The sequence below is a fragment of the Cyanistes caeruleus genome, chromosome 4, assembly GCF_971803275.1.
Source record: "Cyanistes caeruleus chromosome 4, bCyaCae1.hap1.1, whole genome shotgun sequence".
Taxonomy (NCBI): domain Eukaryota; kingdom Metazoa; phylum Chordata; class Aves; order Passeriformes; family Paridae; genus Cyanistes; species Cyanistes caeruleus.
This window is the reverse complement of record NC_141704.1, coordinates 1,772,290-1,792,495: the sequence shown is the minus strand read 5'-3', so window position 1 is coordinate 1,792,495 and position 20,206 is coordinate 1,772,290. Positions and strand designations below refer to the sequence as shown.

The window sequence follows — 20,206 nt, the reverse complement described above, 5'->3', positions numbered from 1 at the left end:
CTTCCGTCTCAGCAAGAATTCCAGCTTTTTCTCTGCCAGCAAGAACTAGAAAAACCCACAGATCTGGAAAATTTGCTGTGAAATTCGCTATATATGGTGTCCTGCCCCCCCAAAAATTCACTTTTTCTTCCAAATTAATTTTAGAAATTCATTCTGAATTCATTTTTTTTCACTGGCCAGCAGCACCTGGAGCTCTTAGGACAGGGAGCTCCTACGAGCTCCTGTGTCAGAGGTTGAGTGAGTCCAGATATCCCTGCTCCAAAATTGATTGTAACATTCACCCTTTCAGGTGTTTTGGGTGTTTCTGGTGAACCCTAAAAATGATTTTCTGTTTCTTCTGCTCCATGTAGGGTTTGGGACTGGGATGAGACGACTCAGAACCAGCGAAAGGGACTTCAGGGATCGCCGTCCTTGGCCCCCTCAGCCCCTTCCCCATCATTTTTTATCTTTTTGGATCTTCCCTCAGTCCCCCTTCCTTCATTCCCTCTTTCCCTCACCCCTCACATCATTCCTTAAATCCCTTCCCTCACCTCACTCCTTGCCCCTCAGCTTCTCATTTTGGCTCTTCCCTCAGCCCCTTCCCTCAAGGCCTTTTCCCATCATTTTTTATCTCTTCTGGCCTTGTGGTTTTCCTCAGTTTCTCATTTCTCTCAGTCTCCTCATTCCTTCCTTCCCTCACCCCTCACACCATTCCCTAAATCCCTTCCCTCACTCAGTCCATCCCCCCCAGAGCCTTCCCTCAATCCCCCCCAAATCCCTTCCCTGATCCCCTCAGCCCCTTCTCTCCTCAGCCCCTTCCCCATCATTTTTTATCTTTTTGGATCTTCCCTCAGTCCCCCTTCCTTCATTCCCTCTTTCCCTCACCCCTCACATCATTCCTTAAATCCCTTCCCTCACCTCCATCTCCCTCAGAGCCTTTCCTCAATCCCCCCAAATCCTTTCCCTGGTCCCCTCAGGGCCTTCCCTCAGCCCCTTCCCCATCATTTTTTATCTTTTTGGATCTTTCCTCAGTCCCTTTTCCCCCATTCCCTCTTTACCTCACCCCTCACATCATTCTTTAAATTCCTTCCCTCACCTCCTTCCCCCTCAGAGCCTTCAATCCCCTCAAAATCCCTTCCCTGATCCCCTCAGGGCCTTCCCCACCATTTTTTATTTCTTCTGGCCCCGAGGTTTTCATCAGTTTCTCAATTTGGATCTTCCCTCAGTCTCCTCATTCCTTCTTTCCCTCACCCCTCACGCCATTCCTTAAATCCCTTCCCTCACCTCCTTCCCCCTCAGAGCCTTCCCTCAATCCCCCCCCAGATTCCTTCCCTGATCCCCTCAGGGCCTTCCCTCAGCCCCTTCCCCTTCATTTTTTATCTCTTCTGGCCCCATGGTTTTCCTCAGTTTCTCGTTTTGGATCTTCCCTCAGTCTCCTCATTCCCTCTTTCCCTCATCCTTAAATCCCTTCCCTCACCTCCTTCTCCCTCAGAGCCTCAATCTACCCCAAACCCCTTCCCTGATCCCCTCATCCCCTTCCCCATTATTTTTTACCTTTTTGGATCTTTCCTCATTCCCTTTTCCCCCATTCCTTCTTTTCCTCACCCCTCACATCATTCCTTAAATCACTTCCCTCACCTCCTTTCCCCTCAGAGCCTTCCCCTACTCCAAACCCCTCACGGGTTGGCTCCAGGCTACACCCACACCCACACCCACAGAAATTGAGGTTTAAGCAGAAAAAGAAGATAAATAAATAATAAGGAAGTTTTTCTGCACCTGAAAAATCCCGAGGGGGAAGGACTGAGGTGAGGGAAGGTGCTCTGGCCATGGTGCGAAGTGTGAGGGAATAAGGAAATTTGGGATTGAGGAAAGGCCCAAAACAAGGAGCTGAGGGAAAACACTGAGGGGGAAGATCTGAAGTGAGGAAAAGAACTCAAGGTGAGGAAATGGGGTTATGGGACCGAGGGAAGTTCCTAAACAAGGAACTAAGGGAAAATACTGAGGGGAGAAGAGCGAGGTGAGAAAAGGAGCCCTGGCCATGATGTGAGGGGACAAGGAAAGGAGTTTGGGGACTGAAGGAAGGCCCAAAACATGGCTCTGGGGAAGGAACTGAGAGCTCAAAGCAGGAAAATGCGGGAAGGAGCAGCGGGAAGAGCCGAACAATCACTGAGCTGGTCGGGGAGGAACTGGGGGAGACACAAAAGAGGAAGAACACTGAGGGGGAAGGAAAGAAAGGAGTCTCTCCCCATGATGTGAGGGACGACAGCGGGAAGAGCTGAAGTCAGGCATGGAGGGGCTGAGGCGATGGAGGAGGAGGTCAGAGCAAGCCTGGGGCAAGGTCCCCACCAAGGACAAACACCGATGGCCGCGGCAGGAGCTCGGAGCGAGCGAGCAGCGCCGAGGGCCGGCACGGAAGAGGAAAAGCCGCCTACGGGCAGCCAAGGGCCGGTGACCGCGGGAAGAGGAAAACCCGCGGGCGGCCCCTCGCTGTCTTTCCGGTTCAGTTTTCACTTTCTGTTTTTTTCCCCGCCGCTCCCGCCCCTCGTCCCCTCCTTCCCTCCCTCTTCTCCTGCCCGCCCCGTCCTTCCACTTCCTGGGGACGGCGGATGGCGGCGGCCGCCCCGCACTGCCTCATGCCGCCGGCCCGGTAGCGGGGCCGCGCCGGGGGCCGGGCGGGGCGGCCATGAGGGCGGCCTGAGGGACGGTCCCGAGCGAGCCCCGGCCATGGGCGAGAGGCGGCGCGGGGAGAGCGGCGAGCCGGGCACGGGTGAGCGTGGCCGGGGGGGCGAGGGCGGGCGGTTCCATCGCACCCTTCCCTGCGACTTGGGCGGTGGTTACCGGCTCCACGCCGCTCCTCCGTGAGGGAGGGAAGGGCGAGCGGTTCCATCCCGCTCCTTCGTGAGGGAGGGAAAAGCGAGCGGCTCCATCCCGCTTCTCCCTTGAGGGAAGGAAAGGCGAGCGGCTCCATCCCGCTCCTCCTTGAGGGAAGGAAAGGCGAGCGGCTCCATCCCGCTCCTCTGTGAGGGAAGGGAAGGCGAGCGGCTCCATCCCGCTCCTCCTTGAGGTAAGGGAAGGCAAGCGGCTCCATCCCGCTCCTCTGTGAGGGAAGGGAAGGCAAGCGGCTCCATCCCGCTCCTCCTTGAGGGAAGGGAAGGCAAGCGGCTCCATCCCGCTCCTCTGTGAGGGAAGGGAAGGCAAGCGGCTCCATCCCGCTCCTCCTTGAGGGAAGGAAAGGGAAGCGGCTCCATCCCGCTCCTCCTTGAGGGAAGGGAAGGCGAGCGGCTCCATCCCGCTCCTTCGTGAGGGAAGGGAAGGCGAGAGGCTCCATGCGTCCCTTCCCTGGGAGCGGGGGAATCCCGGCTCCATCCCGCCCTTCCTAAAGGAGAACAGGGATCCCGGCTCCATCCCACCCTTCCTAAAGGAGAGCACGGATCCCGGCTCCATCCCGCCCTTCCTAAAGGAGAGCACGGATCCCGGCTCCATCCCGCCCTTCCTAAAGGAGATCACGGATCCCGGCTCCATCCCACCCTTCCTAAAGGAGAGCACGGATCCTGGCTCCATCCCGCCGTGCCCTGAGGGAAGCCGGCTGGGCATTACCGACTCCATCCCACCCTTCTCTGGGAAGCAAAGGGTTACGGCTCCATCCCAGGGGAAAAGGAGATTTCCCGGCTCCATGCTGCCCTTCCCTGGATAACCGAGAGCTCCCGGTTCCCCACCGAGCCCCGGGGAAGCCGAGGAGAGGCCGGGCCGCCTTTGCCCCTCTGCCGAGCCCCGGCCACGTCGGAACCGGGGAATTTTTCTCCATCACCGGAGCCACGTTGGCTTTTCCAATGGTTCCAGCAGCTGGGAAAGTCACAGTGATATTTTATTTTTATTTTATTTTTGGCGAGCAGGTGCCTTTCCTGAGTGGAAATTTGGGAATAAAACACGGATGGGCGCTGATCCCTTCCTGAAGGGACTGGAAGCTTCTTAATTCCCCTTTCCCGAGGCTGAAATTTGACTTTATAAAGGGAGAAAAGCACTTTTCGCGCTCCGGTTTGGTGGAATTCTAATCCCAGATTGTCCTGAAATTATCCCAGAAAGGTTTGGATCGGACCAGAGTTTGCCCAGCTCTAAAATGGGGGAATAATCTGGGAAAAAAATGGAATGAGCAGGAGGTTGGATGGCACAAAAATCACTGGAAATCCTTTTTCCATGGAAACAAAACTGCTTGGAGTGGTTTTTTTCCCTAAAAAAATGTGCATTCCGTGATGATCCGGAATGATCCGGAAGATCCGGATTTTTTGGGGGGCTACTCAGAATATATTGGGATTTATTCCAAGTCTTTGATTTGAATATTTCCCATTCCCAGATCTTCACCTTCGATATTCCTTAAAATCCCACGTTAGAATCCCTTTGAAAGTAGAAGGCGAAAAATTGATTCTTTTGGGATAAATTATTTTTTGCGGCATAAATTCTTTTTTTGGGGGGGGATAAATTTTTTTTTTTCCCAGTTTTTTGGGTTTTTTTGGATGCTGAGACCCCGCTAATTCTGAGGGAATTTTTGGATTCGAACGCTTGGCTTTCCTTGTTTTTCTTGGGAATTCTCAGGGTGAGATTTCCCCAGCCAGAAGATCCATAAGGAATTTATTTGGATTCTTTTTTCCCTCCTCTTTTCCTGAAGGGAATTTCTCTTCCTCAAGGAGGAAGCTCCATGGAAAATCACTGAACTGGCCAATTTTGCAAACAAAAAATTGGTTTTTTTTTAAATTTTCCAAGCACCAAAATTCCTGTGCTGCTGATTTGGAAAGAATCAGGCATCACCTGAGTGAAACCACAACCTTTGTGAGGTGACAAAAAACAGGATTTTGGGATAAAAATTCCCGAGAAAAACGATTTTTACCAATTAACGTGTGAAAAGCGCATTTTGAATTCCGCCAGCGGCTGAAAGGAGCAGCGGGGAGGTCGGAAAAGGAAATCCTTGGAAAGCTTTTCCCACCCTGAGGAGATTTTTTTCCCTTTTCCAGAGGGAAAAATTCCAATTTCTCATCCAACCTCATCCTCCCAAGGAGGTTTTTGGGGTTTTTTTTTCCCTTTAATTTTCCCTCCTGGATGAAACGTTTCCTTTGGAATTCTTTTTGTTTGGATCCTCCCCTTCCTTTGAGAAAATTCCCAAAAAATTCCCATCCAATGGGATTTGGAGATCTGAAGGTTCCAGCGCTCTGGAAAAAAATTCCAGGAATTCCCAAAATCCCATCCAAGGAAATCCTGTCAGGCCCTGAAAATCATCCAGCGCCTTCCACATCCTCATTCCCGATCCCACAGGGAATGGAAAACTCGATCCATGGATTGGGAATCCCTTAAAATCAGCAAAAAGGAATTTTATTCCATAGAATTCCCAAGTTTCAGGAGAATTTAATTTAGGAATGTGGAGCTGCATCCTGAAAACTCATGGAAATTTTCCAGAGGGGAAAAAAAACCGGGATCTTGGCATTTGTGGATGTTTTTTTATTCCTCACCTGGAAGCTTCCAGCGTTTTATTCCAGAGGTTTTGTTCCAACCCCAATCTGGAATGGAAAAACCATGAAAAAAAAGGCTTTTTTCATGAAAATCCTGGAAAACTATTGGAAAATCCCAGCCCTTGGGTGAAATTCCCGTGGAAAACAAGGTGGGATCTCTTGGCCACTGGCAAATCCAGGGTTAAAATAATTCCCTGTTTCCTGGGGTGGGAAAAACAGCTGGGAAAAACTGGGAAAGGGAAGTTCCAGACTTGTTCACGTTGGAAAAATCCCTCGGGAATCCAATCCAAGCATTCCCAACCCTCAATTCCCGTTTTGTCATCCCCCCCGCCACTCTGGGCAACCTCTTCCCATTCTTTTTAGGTGGGAAAATTTTCCCAAATATCCAATTTTCAAAAAAAATTCCCATTTTGGGAAATGTTCCCGGGAGTGGGATCAGCCGGAGAAGGAAAAATCCCTGGATCAGCCGGGGGAAGACTCCGACTTTTCTGGGAGATCTCCCACGGGGAAAGGAGGAATTCGGGATGGAGGGAATTGGACTCCAAAAAAATTTGGGAAAGACATTCCCAAGGAACCTCTGGAAAATCACAAGCTGGAGTTTGAGATACTCAAGGCAGGGTAAAATCTCCGGGATTTATCCCAAAGTTTGCTGGAAATCCACAGTGGGATGTGGATCCCTGATCCTGCTGCTGATTCCTCATATTCCAGCTTGGAAAAATTGCTGGATCACGGAATTTTGGGGATTCTTTCTAACTTTAAAAAATCCTAAAAAAGGCAAATCCCACGCTTCCAAAGCCTGGAATTTTTCCTGGAGTTTTTCCTGGAGTTTGGAAGTTCGTGGCCTCAGCTGAGCCAGAGGAGGCTTGGATTGGGAATTCCAAGGAATTCCGCCATTCCCTGGAGGGGAAGCTCAGAGTTCCTTGCTCGGATTCCAGGCAAAAAGGCTGGGAATGCTCTGGGACATGCCAGGAATTCCCAGGGATTTCAGGACAGGGATAATCCCCTCTGGAATTTCCAGGCCTTTTCCAGGCCTGTGCCATCCGTGCTGTCTGATCCCATTCCCTGAGTTTGTCCCAATGGATCCACTGCCATTCCCAAATTTCTTATTCCCAAATTTTCCCTGTAGATCTTCCGCCATTCCCAAGTTTTTAATTCCCAAGTTTTTCCCCACTGATCCGCTGCCATTCCCAAGGTTTTCCCTGCGGATCTTCTGCCATTCCCAGGTTTTTAATTCCCATGATCTTCTCCACGGATTCGCTGCCATTCCCAAGTTTTTCATTCCCAAGTTTTTCCCTGTGGATCCATTGCCATTCCCAAGATTTTCCCCATGGATCTGCTGCCATTCCCAAGTTTTTAATTCCCAAGTTTTTAATTCCCAAGTTTTTAATTCCCAAGTTTTTCCCTGTGGATCCATTGCCATTCCCAAGTTTTTCTCCAGGAATCCGTTGCCATTCCTAAGTTTCTCATTCCCAAGATTTTCCCCATGGATACGTTGCCATTCCCAAATTTCTCATTCCCAAATTTTTCTCCACGGATCTGCTGTCATTCCAAGATTTTCCCCGTGGATCCATTGCCATTCCCAAGTTTTTAATTCCCAAGATCTTCCCCACAGATCCATTTCCATTCCCGAGTTTCTCACTTTCACTTTCCCTTCTGCTCTGGTCACTTTCACTTTCACCTTCTCCACCTGCCCTGGGATGTGCCAAGATCTGGGAATTTTTTTCCTGGGAATTCTTTTCCTTAGGGTTGGGAGAAATCTTCCCTAAATCCAAGCAGGAATTGAGGGGCGTGGCCACATTAATTTGATTATTTATTAATTAATAATTTATTAATCATTAATTATTTTTCCCCCCTTTCCTGGATTTTAATTTGGAAGCTGCACTGAGGAAAAAATTCCCGTATTTTCCAGAATTTTTCCAGGATTTTTCCAGAAAAAGTGGGAATCCACTGGGAATTCCCTTTGAATTTTGGGGAAATCTGGGAATCCGCTGGAGGGGAATTTAATTTAATTTTTAAATTAATTTATTTCATTTTAATTCCTTTATTTTATTTAGTTTTAAATAAAATTAAATTTAAATTAATTATTTTTAATTACTAATTAATTTTAAAATTAATTTCCTTTAATTTAATTTTGGGAAAAAATCTGGGAAAATCCACTGGAAATTTCCTTTGAATTTTGGGAAAATCTGGGAATCTGCTGGAAGGGAATTTCATTGAACTTTTTAATTAACTTATTTCATTTATTTGATTTTAATTAATTAATCTTTTAATTGATTTTCATTAATTTTAATTTAATATTGAGAAAATCTGGGAATTCCTTTTGAATTTAAATGAATTTTGAGAAAATATGGGAATCTGCTGGAAGGGGATTTAATTTAATTTTTTTATTAATTTATTAAATTTTAATTAATTGATTTCATTTAATTTTTTAATCTATTTTGTTTAATTTAATTTTGGGAAAAAAACTTGGGAATTCAAATCAATGTTGGGAAAATCCACTGGGAACTTCCTTTGAATTTTGGGAAAATCTGGGAATCTGCTGGAAGGGAATTTAATTTAATTTTAAAATTAATTTATTTAATTTTGATTAATTAATCTTTTAATTTATTTTCATGATTTTTAATTTCATTTGGGGGAAAATCTGGGAATCCACTGGAAATTCCCTTTGAATTTAAATTAAATTTGGGAAAATCTGGGAATCCACTTGGAATTCCCTTGGAATTTTGGGAAAATACCTGGGAATCCACTGGAAATCCAATTTTAATTTCACTTAATTTTAGGGAAACCCACTGGAAATCCCTTGGAATTTAAATTAATCTGGGGGAAAAAAAAATCCAGGAATTTCTTTATTTGGATAAAATCCGGGTTCCCTCTTCCCAAAGCAGAAACCCCCAGGATTTTCCCCCTCAGGACATTCCCAAAGTGAAGATTCCTGACCTTTTCCAGGTTTTCCGGCGGAATCCGAGGAGCTGTTGGAGCGGGCGGTGGAGCTGCTGCGGAGCTGCTGCCGCGATTCCGGCTCCCAGCAGGGATTCCGCTACAGCCAGGCCATCCTGGTGGAGAACGAACTCTTCCGGAGCGAGGTGAGCTTGGAATTCCGGGAAAAAATGGGATTGGGGAAGTTCGGGATTGTCAATTTCTTCACGGAGCCCCTCGCGCCATTCCCGGCTTTTTTTTCTTACTGTTCCTCGCGCTCCCATCCCCATTGGGAATAAAATCCCCATTCCCTGGCTCCTGCCCCTCCAGGCCTTTCCCAAATTCCAGCTCTCCCGGAGCCCCTCCAGGCCCTGGAATGTGCTGGAAGCTCTCCCTGGATCCTTCCCTTCTCCAGGAGAACATTCCCAGCTCTCCCAGCCTGGCTCCAGAGCCTGACATTGGATCCATCTCCTCTGCAAGGAATTGATGGACCCAGGGCCTTCCCTTGCAATCTCAGGAAGCCACCAAGGCTCTCCCTTCCCTTTCCCTCTCTTTCCCATCCCCATTTCCCAGAAAAATCCCTCGGCATGGATTCGGAGCCTCCCAAATCCCAGAATCCCGGAATGCTTTGGGATGGGATCCAGGCACCTTCAATCCCATCCCATTCCAATCCCCCCATCCCAGGCTTCTCCAACCCTTCCTTGGCCATTCCTGGGATCCAGGGGCAGCCACAGCTGCTCTGGGAATTCCCAAAATCCCACCCCAATCTCCCCTTTTCCAATCTGGAGCCATTCCCTGGCTCCTGCCCTTCCAGGCCTTTCCCAAATCCTTGGAAAATCCTGGAAAAGGTTGAAAATCCTTGGATTTCAAACCCAGGAAAGGAAAATCCGGAGCCGTTCCCTGAGCCCCTGCTCCGATCCTTTCGATTAATCCCGAGCTTTTCTGGGATCGCTCCCAGCTCTGCTCCTCTCCTGGGATTTTCCCAGCCCGACTGAGCGGGATCTGTTGGGATCTGTTGGGAGTTTGGGGTTTGTTTGGATTTGGGATTGATCAGGATATGTCGGGGTTTGGGATCTGTTGGGATTTGTTGAGATTTGTTGGGATTTGGGATTGATCAGGATCTGTTGGGATTTGGGATTTATTTGGATTTGGAATCTGTTGGGTTCTCTTGGGATCCGGGATCGGTTTGGATCTGTTGGGATCAGACAGGATCGGTTGGGAATCTGTAAGGGATCTGTCGCGATCTGATGGGATTTGGGATTTATTGGGATTTGGGATCTGTCGGAATCCGTCAGGATTTGGGATGTTGGGGTTTGTCAGGCTCTGTTAGGGTTTGGGATCTTTGGGGATCTGGGATTTATTGGGGTTTGGGATCCGTCTGGATGTGTTGGGATTTGGGATGTGTTGGGATTTGGGATCCATTTGGATTCGATGGGATAGGTTGGGATTTGGGATCCGTTGGGATAGGTTGGGATTTGGGATCCATTTGGATCCGTTGGGATAGGTTGGGATTTGGGATCCATGGTGATCCGGGATCCGTCGGGATCTTCTGGGTTCCATTGGGATCTGTTGGGATTTGGGATTTATTTGGGTTCATTGGGATCTGTTGGGATTTGGGATTCATTGGGATAGGTTAGGATTTGGGATCTGTGGTGATCTGGGATCTGTGAGGACATGCTGGGATCTGCTGGGATCTATTGGGATCTGTTGTGATTTGGGATTTATTTGGATTTGAGATCTGTCGGGATCTGCCGGGATTTGGGATCCGCAGTGATCCGGGATCCTCTGGGATCAGCCGGGATCTGTCAGGATCTGTTGGGATTTGGGATTTATTGGGATTTGGGATCCATCGGGATCTGTTGGGATCTGTTGTGATTTGGGATCTGTGGGGATCTGTGGTGATCTTGGATCCCGGGGATTTTCCAGCTGCGAGCCTTTGCCCGCGCCAAGGCGGCGGCCGGGTACAGCCCCGAGGAGCTGCGCGAGAGCTTCGCCTTCCTCCTGTTCGAGCGCGAGGACGAGGTACCGGAAACAACAACAGCGGGAATAACAACGGGAATAACAGCGGGAATAACAGCGGGAATAACAACAGCGGGAATAACAACAGCGGGAATAACAACAGCGGGAATAACAACAGTGGGAATAACAACAACGGGAATAACAACAGCGGGAATAGCAACAGCAGGAATAACAGCGGGAATAACAGTGGGAATAACAGCGGGAATAACAACAACGGGAATAACAACAACGGGAATAACAACAGCGGGAATAGCAACAGCAGGAATAACAGCGGGAATAACAGTGGGAATAACAGCGGGAATAACAACAGCGGGAATAGCAGCGGGAATAGCAACAGCGGGAATCACAGCGGGAATAACAACAGCGGGAATAACGGGAATAACAACTGGAATAACAACTGGAATAACAGTGGGAATAACAGCGGGAATAATGGGAATAACAGCGGGAATAACAACAATGGGAACAGCAAGAGCGGGAACAACAACAGCAGGAATGATAGTGGGAACAACAACAACAACGGGAATAACGGGAATAACAATGGGAATAATAGGAATGAACAGCGGGAACAACAACAGCGGGAATAACAATGGGAATAACAGCGGGAGTAACAACAATGGGAATAACAACAGCGGGAATAACAACAGGAATAACAACAGTGGGAATAACAGCGGGAATAATGGGAACAACAGGAATAACAGCAGGAATAACAACAGCGGGAATAACAATAACGGGAATAACAATAATGGGAATAACAAGGGGAAAAACAGCAGGAATAACAACGGGAATAAACAGCGGGAATAACAACGGGAATAACAACGGGAATAACAATAGGAATAATGAGAATAACAGCGGGAATAACAATGGGAATAACAATGGTAGTAATGGGAACAACGGGAATAACAGTGGGAATAGCAACAGTGGGAATAGCAACAGTGGGAATAACAACAGCAGGAATAATGGGAATAACAACGGGAATAACAACGGGAATAACAACAACAGAAATAACAACGGGAATAACAGGAATCCCACATGAGAATAACAACGGGAATATGGGAATAACAACAGAAATAACAATGGGAATAACAATGGGAATAACAACGGGAATAACGGGAATAACAATGGGAATAACGGGAATCCCGCTCTGGAATTGTGGGAATTCCACTTGGGAATTGGGCTGTGGGATTACAAGGAATTATTAGGAAATATTCTTTGGAATTCTTTAGAGTTATTAGGAAATATTTGGAATAATTGGAAATTCTTTAGGAATGTTTGGAATTCTTTGGAAATATTCTTTGGAATTACTTGGTTCCTGGGAGGTTTTTTTAAATTTCATTTTAATTTAGGGAAAAATCTGGGAATCCGCTGGAAATTCCATTTTAATTCCATTTAATTGGGAAAAATCTGGGATCCCACTGGGAATTCCATTTTATTTCCATTTAATTTTGGGAAAATCTGGGAATTCACCAGAAATTCCCTTTGAATTTAATTTAATTTTAGGGAAAAATCTGGGAATACACAGGAAATTCCAGTTTAATTCCATTTAATTTTGGGAAAATCTGGGATCCCTCAGGAAATTCCATTTAAGCTTAGGAAAAAATTTGGGAATTCACTGGAAATTCCATTTTGATTTAGGAAACATCTGGGAATCCACAGGAAATTCCATTTTAATTCCATTTAATTTGGGGAAAATCTGGAAATCCGCTGGAAATTCCATTTTAATTCCATTTAATTTTGGGCAAATCCAGGATCCTGCAGGCGAATTTTCCTCCCTCCCTTTGGATATTCCTTGGAATTCCAATCCTTTAAAATTCCAAGGATCGGGAATTCCCTTTAACCCTTCAAAAACGCTTTCTCAACTCGATTTTTTTCCCAAATCCTGGGAAAAAAAGTTGGGAAAAGCGGATTTTTCCCTGTTTTCCAGGCCAGGGCGGTGTGCCAGCGCGGGCTCCGCGTCAACAGCAGCTCCCTGCGATCCCTGGGAGATCCCGCCAAAGGTAATTCCCAACGGGAATTCCGGAGCCGCCGGAAAAGGGAGAAATTCCAGGAATTTTACAGAAAAAATCCCGGAAAAAATGGGGGAAGGGAAAAAGGGAAAGGAGGGGGGAGGAGGGAATTTGTTGGGGGGGAATTCCGGGCTTTTTCCTGGGATTTTTGGGGTTTCCTTCAGGGAATTCTGGGATTTTTTTTCCCAGGGAATTCTGGGATTTTCCTTCAGGGAATTGAGGGATTTCTTCCAAGGAATTCTGGGATGTCTTTTCCAGGGAATTCTGGGATTCCAGGGATTTTTGTGATTTTCCTCCAGGGAATTCTGGGGGTTTTTTTTCTCAAGGAATTCTGGGATTTTTTTTCCTTGAGAAATCTGAGATTTTCCCCCAGGAAATTCTGGGATTTTCCTGGGGATTTCTGGGATTTTTCCGGGGATTTTTTTTGTGATTTTCCTTCAGGAAATTCTGGGAATTTTTTTCCCAGGGAATTCTGGGGTTTTTCCAAGGGTTTTTGTGATTTTTCCTTCTGGGAATTTTGGGAATCTTTTTCCAGGGAATTCTGGAATTTTTTTTCTCAGGGAATTCTGGGATTTCCTCCAGGAAATTCCTGGGATTTTTTCCAGGAAATTCTGGGATTTTTTCCCAGGGAATTTTGGGATTTCCTCCAGGGAATTTTGGGATTTTTTCCCCAGAGAATATTCCCTGGGAATATTTCTTATTTTTTGGGAACATTCCTAAATTTCTTGGAATATTTCTCAATTTTCTGGGAATATTTCTCATTTCCTGGGAATATTCCTCAATTTCCGGGAACATTTTACATTTTCTGGAAATATTTCTCAATTTTTGGGAACATTTTGCATTTCCTGGGAATGTTCCTCATTTTCTTGGAATATTCCTCATTTTCTGGGAATATTTCTCCATTTCCTGGGAATATTCCTCAATTTCCTTGGAATATTTCTTAATTTCTGAGAACATTCCTAAATTTCTTGGAATATTTCTCAATTTCCTGGGATATTCCTCAATTCTTGGGAACACTCCTAAATTTCTTGGAATAATTCTCAATTTTTGGGAATATTTCTCAGTTTCCTGGGAATATTTCTTATTTTTGGAGGAATATTTTTAAATTTCCTGGGAATATTCCTCAATTCCTGGGAACATTCCTGAATTTCTTGGGATATTCCTAAATTTCTGGGAATATTTCTCAATTTCCTTGAAATATTTCTTATTTTTTGGGAACATTTCTTATTCCCTGGGAATATTCCTAAATTTTCTGGGAATATTTCTCATTCCCTGGGAACATTCCCGCCGCTCTGAGCCGCGGATTTTTCTCCCTCTTTTCCCTCCAGGAACAAAAAAAAAAACCAAAAAAAAACCCGGAAAAACCCAGAATTCCCAAAAAATCCCAACAGAATTCCGGGAGGAGAATCCCTCATTCCCGGGATTTTTTTTTGGGAATTCCCATTCCCTTTTTTCCAGGTGTTTACATTTCCGAATATCCCGACTGGCAGCGCGGAAAATCCGGCTTCATCGTCATCTGCCGCCTCATCAAGGTAATTCCGGCTTTTCCTGGGAATTCTGGGAATTTCGGGAAGTTTGAGGGGATTTTCCTCATTCCTGGAGCTTTTTCCAATCCCAAATTCCCAACATTGGGAATTTCTCTTTTTGCTGCCTGGAATTTTCATGGGATGGAAAATCCAACTCCAGATTCCCATTTTTCCTTGGAATTTTGGGAAGTTTGAAGGGATTTTCCCCATTTTTGGAGCTGATTCCAATCCCAAATTCCCAACATTGGGAATTTATCCTTTAGGGAGATTTTTGCTGCTTGGAATTTTCATGGGATGGAAAATCAAACTCCGATTTTTCCAGTTTTTCCTTGGAATTCCAGGAATTTTGGGAAGTTTGAGGGGATTTTCCCCATTTTTGGAGCTGATTCCAAACCCAAATTCCCAACATTGGGAATTTCTCTTTTTACTGCCCAGAATTCCCATGGGATGGAAAATCAGACCCAAATTCTTCCAATTTTTCCTTGGAATTCCAGGAATTTCACAAAATCCAGGATTTTTTCTCGTTCTGCTTCCCATTTTTCCCATCTCCAATCCCAACTCCCTCCAAAAAAACTCCAAACCCCAAAACTCCCAAAGCTCTTCCTTCCCCCATGGAATTCTCATGGAATTTCTCATGGAATTTTTCATAGAATTTCCCATGGAATTCCTCAAAGAATTTTTTATGGAATTTTTCATGGAATTTCTGAGGGAATTTCTCGTGGAATTTTTCGTGAATTCCCTATGGAATTTTCCATGGATTTTTTTCATGGAATTACCCATGGGATTTCTCATGGAATTTCCCACCGAATTTTCCATGGATTTTCTCACCGAATTTCCCATGGAATCCCCCATGGGATTTCTCATGGAATTTTTCATGGAATTCCCCATGGAATATCCCCATGGAATCCCCCATGGGATTTCCCATGGAATTTCCCATGGAATTTCCCATGGAATCCCTCATGGAATTTCTCATGGAATTTCTCATGGAATTCCCCATGGGATTTCCTATGGAATTTCTCATGGAATTCCCCATGGAATTTTCTATGGAATTTCTCATGGAATTTCTCACGGAATCTCCTATGGAATCCCCCATGGGATTTCATGGAATCTCCCATGGAAACCCCCATGGAATTTCCTGTGGAATCTCCCATGGAATCCCCCATGGAATCCCCCATGGAATCCCCCATGGAATCCCCCATGGAATTTCATGGAACCCCCCCATGGAATTTTCCCTGGAATTTCTCCCGGAATTCCCCTCGGCAGGGCAAGGTGCGTCCGGTCTCCGAGAGCTCCGGGAGCTGCAGCCGCCCCTCCCCCGGCTACGACTGCCACGCCTCGGCGCGGAGCGGCCAGGTACGGATCCCACGGATCCTGAGGATCCCACAGATCCCATGGATCCCACCGGAGGATCCTTCCCGAGGATTTTTCCCAAGGGCTTTTCCCGGTGTTTCCCAGTGTTACGTGTTCGAGGTGAGCGGCGGCGGCGGCGCGGCCGAGCGGCCCCGGCAGGTCTGTCCCTACATCCGACTGGCCTGGAGCCGGGAAACGCGCCCGGAACACGGAGCCGGAATGTGAGAGACGCACGGGAACGGCCGCGCTGGGAATGGGAATGGTGGGAATTCCCCGTGGGAATGGGAATGGTGGGAATTCCCCGTGGGAATGGGAATGGTGGGAATTCCCTATGGGAATGGGAATGGTGGGAACTCCCAGTGGGAATGGGAATGGTGGGAATTCCCAGTGGGAATGGGAATGGTGGGAATTCCCCGTGGGAATGGGAATGGTGGGACTTGCCAATGGGAATGGAGTGGGGGAAAATTCCCATGGGAATGGGGTGGGAATGGGGAAATTCCCCATGGGAATGGGAATGATGGGAATTCCCAGTGGGAATGGGAATGGTGGGAATGGGAATGGGATGGGGAAATTCCTGACGGGAATGGGGTGGGAATGGGGAAATTCCCAATGGAAATGGGGTGGGGAAATTCACAATGGGAATGATGGGAATTCCCCAATGGGAATGGGAATGGGAATGGGAATGGTGGGAATTCCCCATGGGGCAGAATGGGGAAATTCCTGATGGGAATGGGGTGGGAATGGGGGAATTCCCAATGGGAGTGGGGTGGAATGGAGGAAATTCCCCATGGGAATGGGAAATTCCTGATGGGAATGGGGTGGGAATGGGGGAATTCCTAATGGGAATGGGAATGGGAATGGGAATGGGGGGAATTCCTATGGGAATCGGGGAATTCCTGCTGGGAATGGGAATAGGGGAAATTTCCCATGGGAATGGGGTGGGATGGTCTTTTCCCAATGGGAATGGGGCTGGGGATCCTTTCCCAATGGGAATGAGGAATTCCCCATGGGAATGGGGTGGAGAAACTTCCTGACGGGAACGGGAATGGGAAATTCCCAATGGGAATGGGATGGGAATGGGGGAATTCCCCATGGGAATGGGATGGGGGATCCTTTCCTGTTGGGAACGGGGATTGGATGAACTTTTCCCGATGGGAACGGGATGAGTGAATCCTTTCCCAATGGGAATGGGGTGGGAATGGGGAAATTCCCAATGGGAATGGTGTGGGATGGCCTTTTCCCAATGGGAATGGGGCTGGGGCTCCTTTCCCATTGGGAATGGTCCTGGGTTCCCGTTTCCCCCCTGGAATTGTTCCCATTTTTCTCTTTATCCTGGAATTATTCCCATTTTAACCTTCCTTTCCTGGTTTTTATTGATTTTTCTCCAGAGCGGAGCAGAAACCCCAAGGTGAGAGAGCAGGGGACGCTCCGGGATTAGGGTTTGGGGGTTTGGGTTTGGGGGTTTGGGGTTTTGGGGTTTTGGGATTGGGGTTTGGGGGTTTGGGGTTTTTGGGGTTTGGGGTTTTTGGGGTTTGGGGTTTGAGGGTTGAGGTTTTGTGGGTTTTGGGGTCTTGGGTTTGGGGTTTTGGGGTTTTTGGGGTTTTGGGGTTGAGGTTTTGTGGGTTTTGGGGTTTTGGGGTTGAGTTTTTGTGGGTTTTGGGGTTGAGGGTTTGGGGTTTTGGGGTTGGGGTTTTGTGGGTTTTGGGGTTTTTGGGGTTGGGATTGGGTATTTGGGGTTGAGGGGTTTGGGATTGGGTGTTTGGGATTGGGGTGTTTGGGGTTGAATGTTTGGGATTGGGGTGTTTGGGGTTGGGGTTTTTGGGGTTTGGGGTTGGGTGTTCGGGGTTTTGGGGTTTTTGGGATTGGAGTGTTTGGGGTTTGGGGGTTTTTGGGGTTGGATGTTTGAGGTTTTGGGGTTGGTTTTTTGGGGGTTGGGTTTGCAGTTGGGTGATTTGGTTTGGGGTTTTGGGGTTTTTGGGGTTTTGGGTTTGGGTTTGGGGTGTTTGGGGTTGGGTTTTTGGGGTTTTTGGGCTTTTAGGGTTGGAGTTTTGGGGTTTTTGGGGATTTTGGGGTTTTTGGGATTGAGTGATTGGGGTGTTTGGAGCTGGATGTTTGGGTTTTTGGGGTTGTGTTTTTGGGGTTGGGTTTGGCGTTGGGGTTTTGGGTTTGAGGTTTGGTTTTTGCCTTTAGGGTTGTGCTTTTTGGGGTTGGGTTTTGGCTTTGGGGATGAGGTTTTGGGGTTGGGTTTTTGGGGTTGGAGTTGGGTGTTTGGGGCTGGTTTTTGGGGCTGTTTTTGGGGCTGTATTTGGGGTTGGTTTTGGGGTTTTTTTTGTTGCTGGTTTTGGGGTTGTGTTTGGGGCTGTATTTGGGGCTGTGTTGCTGTTTTTGGGGCTGTGTTCGGGGTTGTTTTTGGGGTTGTTTTTGGGGCTGGTTTTGTTGCTGTTTTTGGGGTGTCCCCGCCGCCTGTCCCATCCGGTTGTTGCCGGCTGTTGCAGCCCCGTGCCGCTGGCGGGGTCAGCTGTGCCTGCGGGGTCGGCGCCTGGGAACCATCGCCCTGCGCAGCGCCCACGGCGCCGTCCCGGCCCAGCTGTGAGTGCGGCCCGCGATTCCCGAGCCTCTTCCCGAGCCTCTTCCTGCTCTTCCCGAGCCTTTTCCTGTCCCTATTCCTGCTATTCCTGTCCCTATTCCTGACCCTATTCCTGACCCTATTCCTGTCTCTATTCCTGACCCTATTCCTGTCTCTATTCCTGCTATTCCTGACCCTATTCCTGCTATTCCTGTCCCTATTCCTGCTATTCCTGACCCTATTCCTGCTATTCCTGACCCTATTCCTGCTATTCCTGACCCTATTCCTGTCCCTATTCCTGCTATTCCTGACCCTATTCCTGTCTCTATTCCTGCTATTCCTGACCCTATTCCTGTCCCTATTCCTGACCCTATTCCTGCTATTCCTGACCCTATTCCTGCTATTCCTGCTCTTCCTGAGCCTCTTCCCGAGCCTCTTCCCGAGCCTCTTCCCGAGCCTCTTCCTGACCCTATTCCTGACCCTATTCCTGTCCCTATTCCTGACCCTATTCCTGACCCTATTCCTGTCCCTATTCCTGCTCTTCCCAAGCCTCTTCCCGAGCCTCTTCCTGAGCCTCTTCCTGCTATTCCTGAGCCTTTTCCTACTATTCCTGCTCCAATTCCTGCTCTTCCCAAGCCTCTTCCTGAGCCTCTTCCTGAGCCTCTTCCTGCTATTCCTGAGCCTCTTCTTGAGCCTTTTCCTGCTCTTCCTGAGACTTTTCCTGTCCTTCCTGCTCTTCCTGCTCTTCCCTCTTTTCCTTCCCCTCCTGCCCTTCCTGCCCTTCCTGCGCCTTTTCCTGCTCTTCCTGCCCCTTCCCTCTTTCCCTGCCCTTTCCCTTTCCCTCTTTCCCTGCCTGTTGGGACCTTTGGGAAGGCGGGGCTGGGGCAGAGATGAATTCCTGATCTAGAACCTATCCAAATAATCCCAATAAATCCCAATAAATCCCATAAACCCATCCCAACAATCCCAATGAATCCCAACAATCCAAATAAATCCCATAAACCCATCCCAAAAATCCCAGTAAATCCCAAAAATCCCAATAAATCCCATAAACCAATCCCAAAAATCCAAATAAATCCCAACAATTTCAATAAATCCCAGATCCATCCCAACAATCCTAATAAATCCCAATAAATCCCAATAAATCCCATCAATCCCATTAAATCCCAACAATCCCAACAATCCCAATAAATCCCAGAACCCATCCCATTTTCCCAATAAATCCCAACAATCCAAATAAATCCCAGATCCATCCGAACAATCCAAATAAATTCCAATAACTCCCAATAAATCCCATAAACCCATCCCAACAATCCCAATAAAACCCATAAACCATCCCAATAAATCCCAATAAATCCCAACAATCCAAATAAATCCCATATCCATCCCAAAAATCCCAATAAATTCCATAAACCAATCCCAAAAAACCCAATAAATCCCATAAACCCGTCCCAACAATCCCAATAAATCCCAATAAATCCTAATAAATCCCAAAAATGCCAATAAATCCCAATAAATCCCAATAAACCCCAATAAATCCCATAAACCATCCCCACAGTTCCAGTAAATCCTAATAAATCCCAAAAATCCCAATAAATCCCATAAACCATCCCAATAAATCCCAATAAATCCCAATAAATCCCAAATAAATCCCATTAAATCCCACAAACCCGTCCCACCAATCCCATTTTTCCCGAGCTTTTTTTTTTTCTTTTTTTTTTTTTTTTTAACCATTCCCACAGCATTCCCAACTTTTTTCCTTAATCCCGGATTTTTCCATCCCCTCAGGCCTCCCACCCTGGATCTCCGGCACGTGATGGAATTGACCGAGCTCAGGAAAAAACTCCCGGAAGCCGCGTTCCGGAAAAAAAACTACACCGGGAACGACGGTGGGTTGGGAATATCCCGAATTCCCGGAATTTCCGACCGTTCCCGGCTCCATCCAGCCGGGAATCCATGGAAAATTCCCGGTTTTTCCCTTTCCCAGTTTGCTTCCAGGGGTTTTTCTGCAGCCTCTACGAGGTGGAAATATCCGCCAAGGATCGATCCCGCCTGGATCCGCTGCTGGAAAAGCTCAAGGAAAAGGAGCTGGTGAGGATTTTCTGGGAGTTTTTTCCGGGAAGTTTTTCCCGGAATCGAGGCCTGGGAATGGAATTTTTGTTATCCAGAAGGAATTCCCGGCTTCCAACGGGGATTTTCCGGCTTTTTTTTTTGGCCTCGGTTGTTGGTTCTGTTTCTGGTTGGGAATTTTTCCCCAGGGATTTTCCTTGGGATAATCCAGGGAGCTCTGCCGGCTGCTCCTGCTGCTGGAATTCTGGGATTTCCTGGAATTCCGGGACTTCCTGGAAT

General features: G+C 47.3%; 1 protein-coding gene across 1 annotated transcript in view; it reads left to right on the top strand.

Annotated features, from left to right (window-relative positions):
* Positions 1–2,195: 2,195 nt before the first annotated feature.
* Positions 2,196–20,206, top strand: part of TASOR2 (transcription activation suppressor family member 2) — a 36,085-nt gene continuing 18,074 nt past the window's right edge. Inside the window, exons 1-11 of the mRNA XM_086886326.1 lie at positions 2,196–2,746; positions 8,424–8,560; positions 10,320–10,415; positions 12,334–12,406; positions 13,874–13,947; positions 15,205–15,294; positions 15,397–15,512; positions 16,680–16,699; positions 17,787–17,880; positions 19,646–19,746; positions 19,845–19,948. Coding sequence (XP_086742452.1) covers positions 2,284–2,746; positions 8,424–8,560; positions 10,320–10,415; positions 12,334–12,406; positions 13,874–13,947; positions 15,205–15,294; positions 15,397–15,512; positions 16,680–16,699; positions 17,787–17,880; positions 19,646–19,746; positions 19,845–19,948 — 1,368 coding nt within the window. The 5' untranslated portion in view covers positions 2,196–2,283. The remainder of the gene's footprint in view (positions 2,747–8,423; positions 8,561–10,319; positions 10,416–12,333; positions 12,407–13,873; positions 13,948–15,204; positions 15,295–15,396; positions 15,513–16,679; positions 16,700–17,786; positions 17,881–19,645; positions 19,747–19,844; positions 19,949–20,206) is intronic.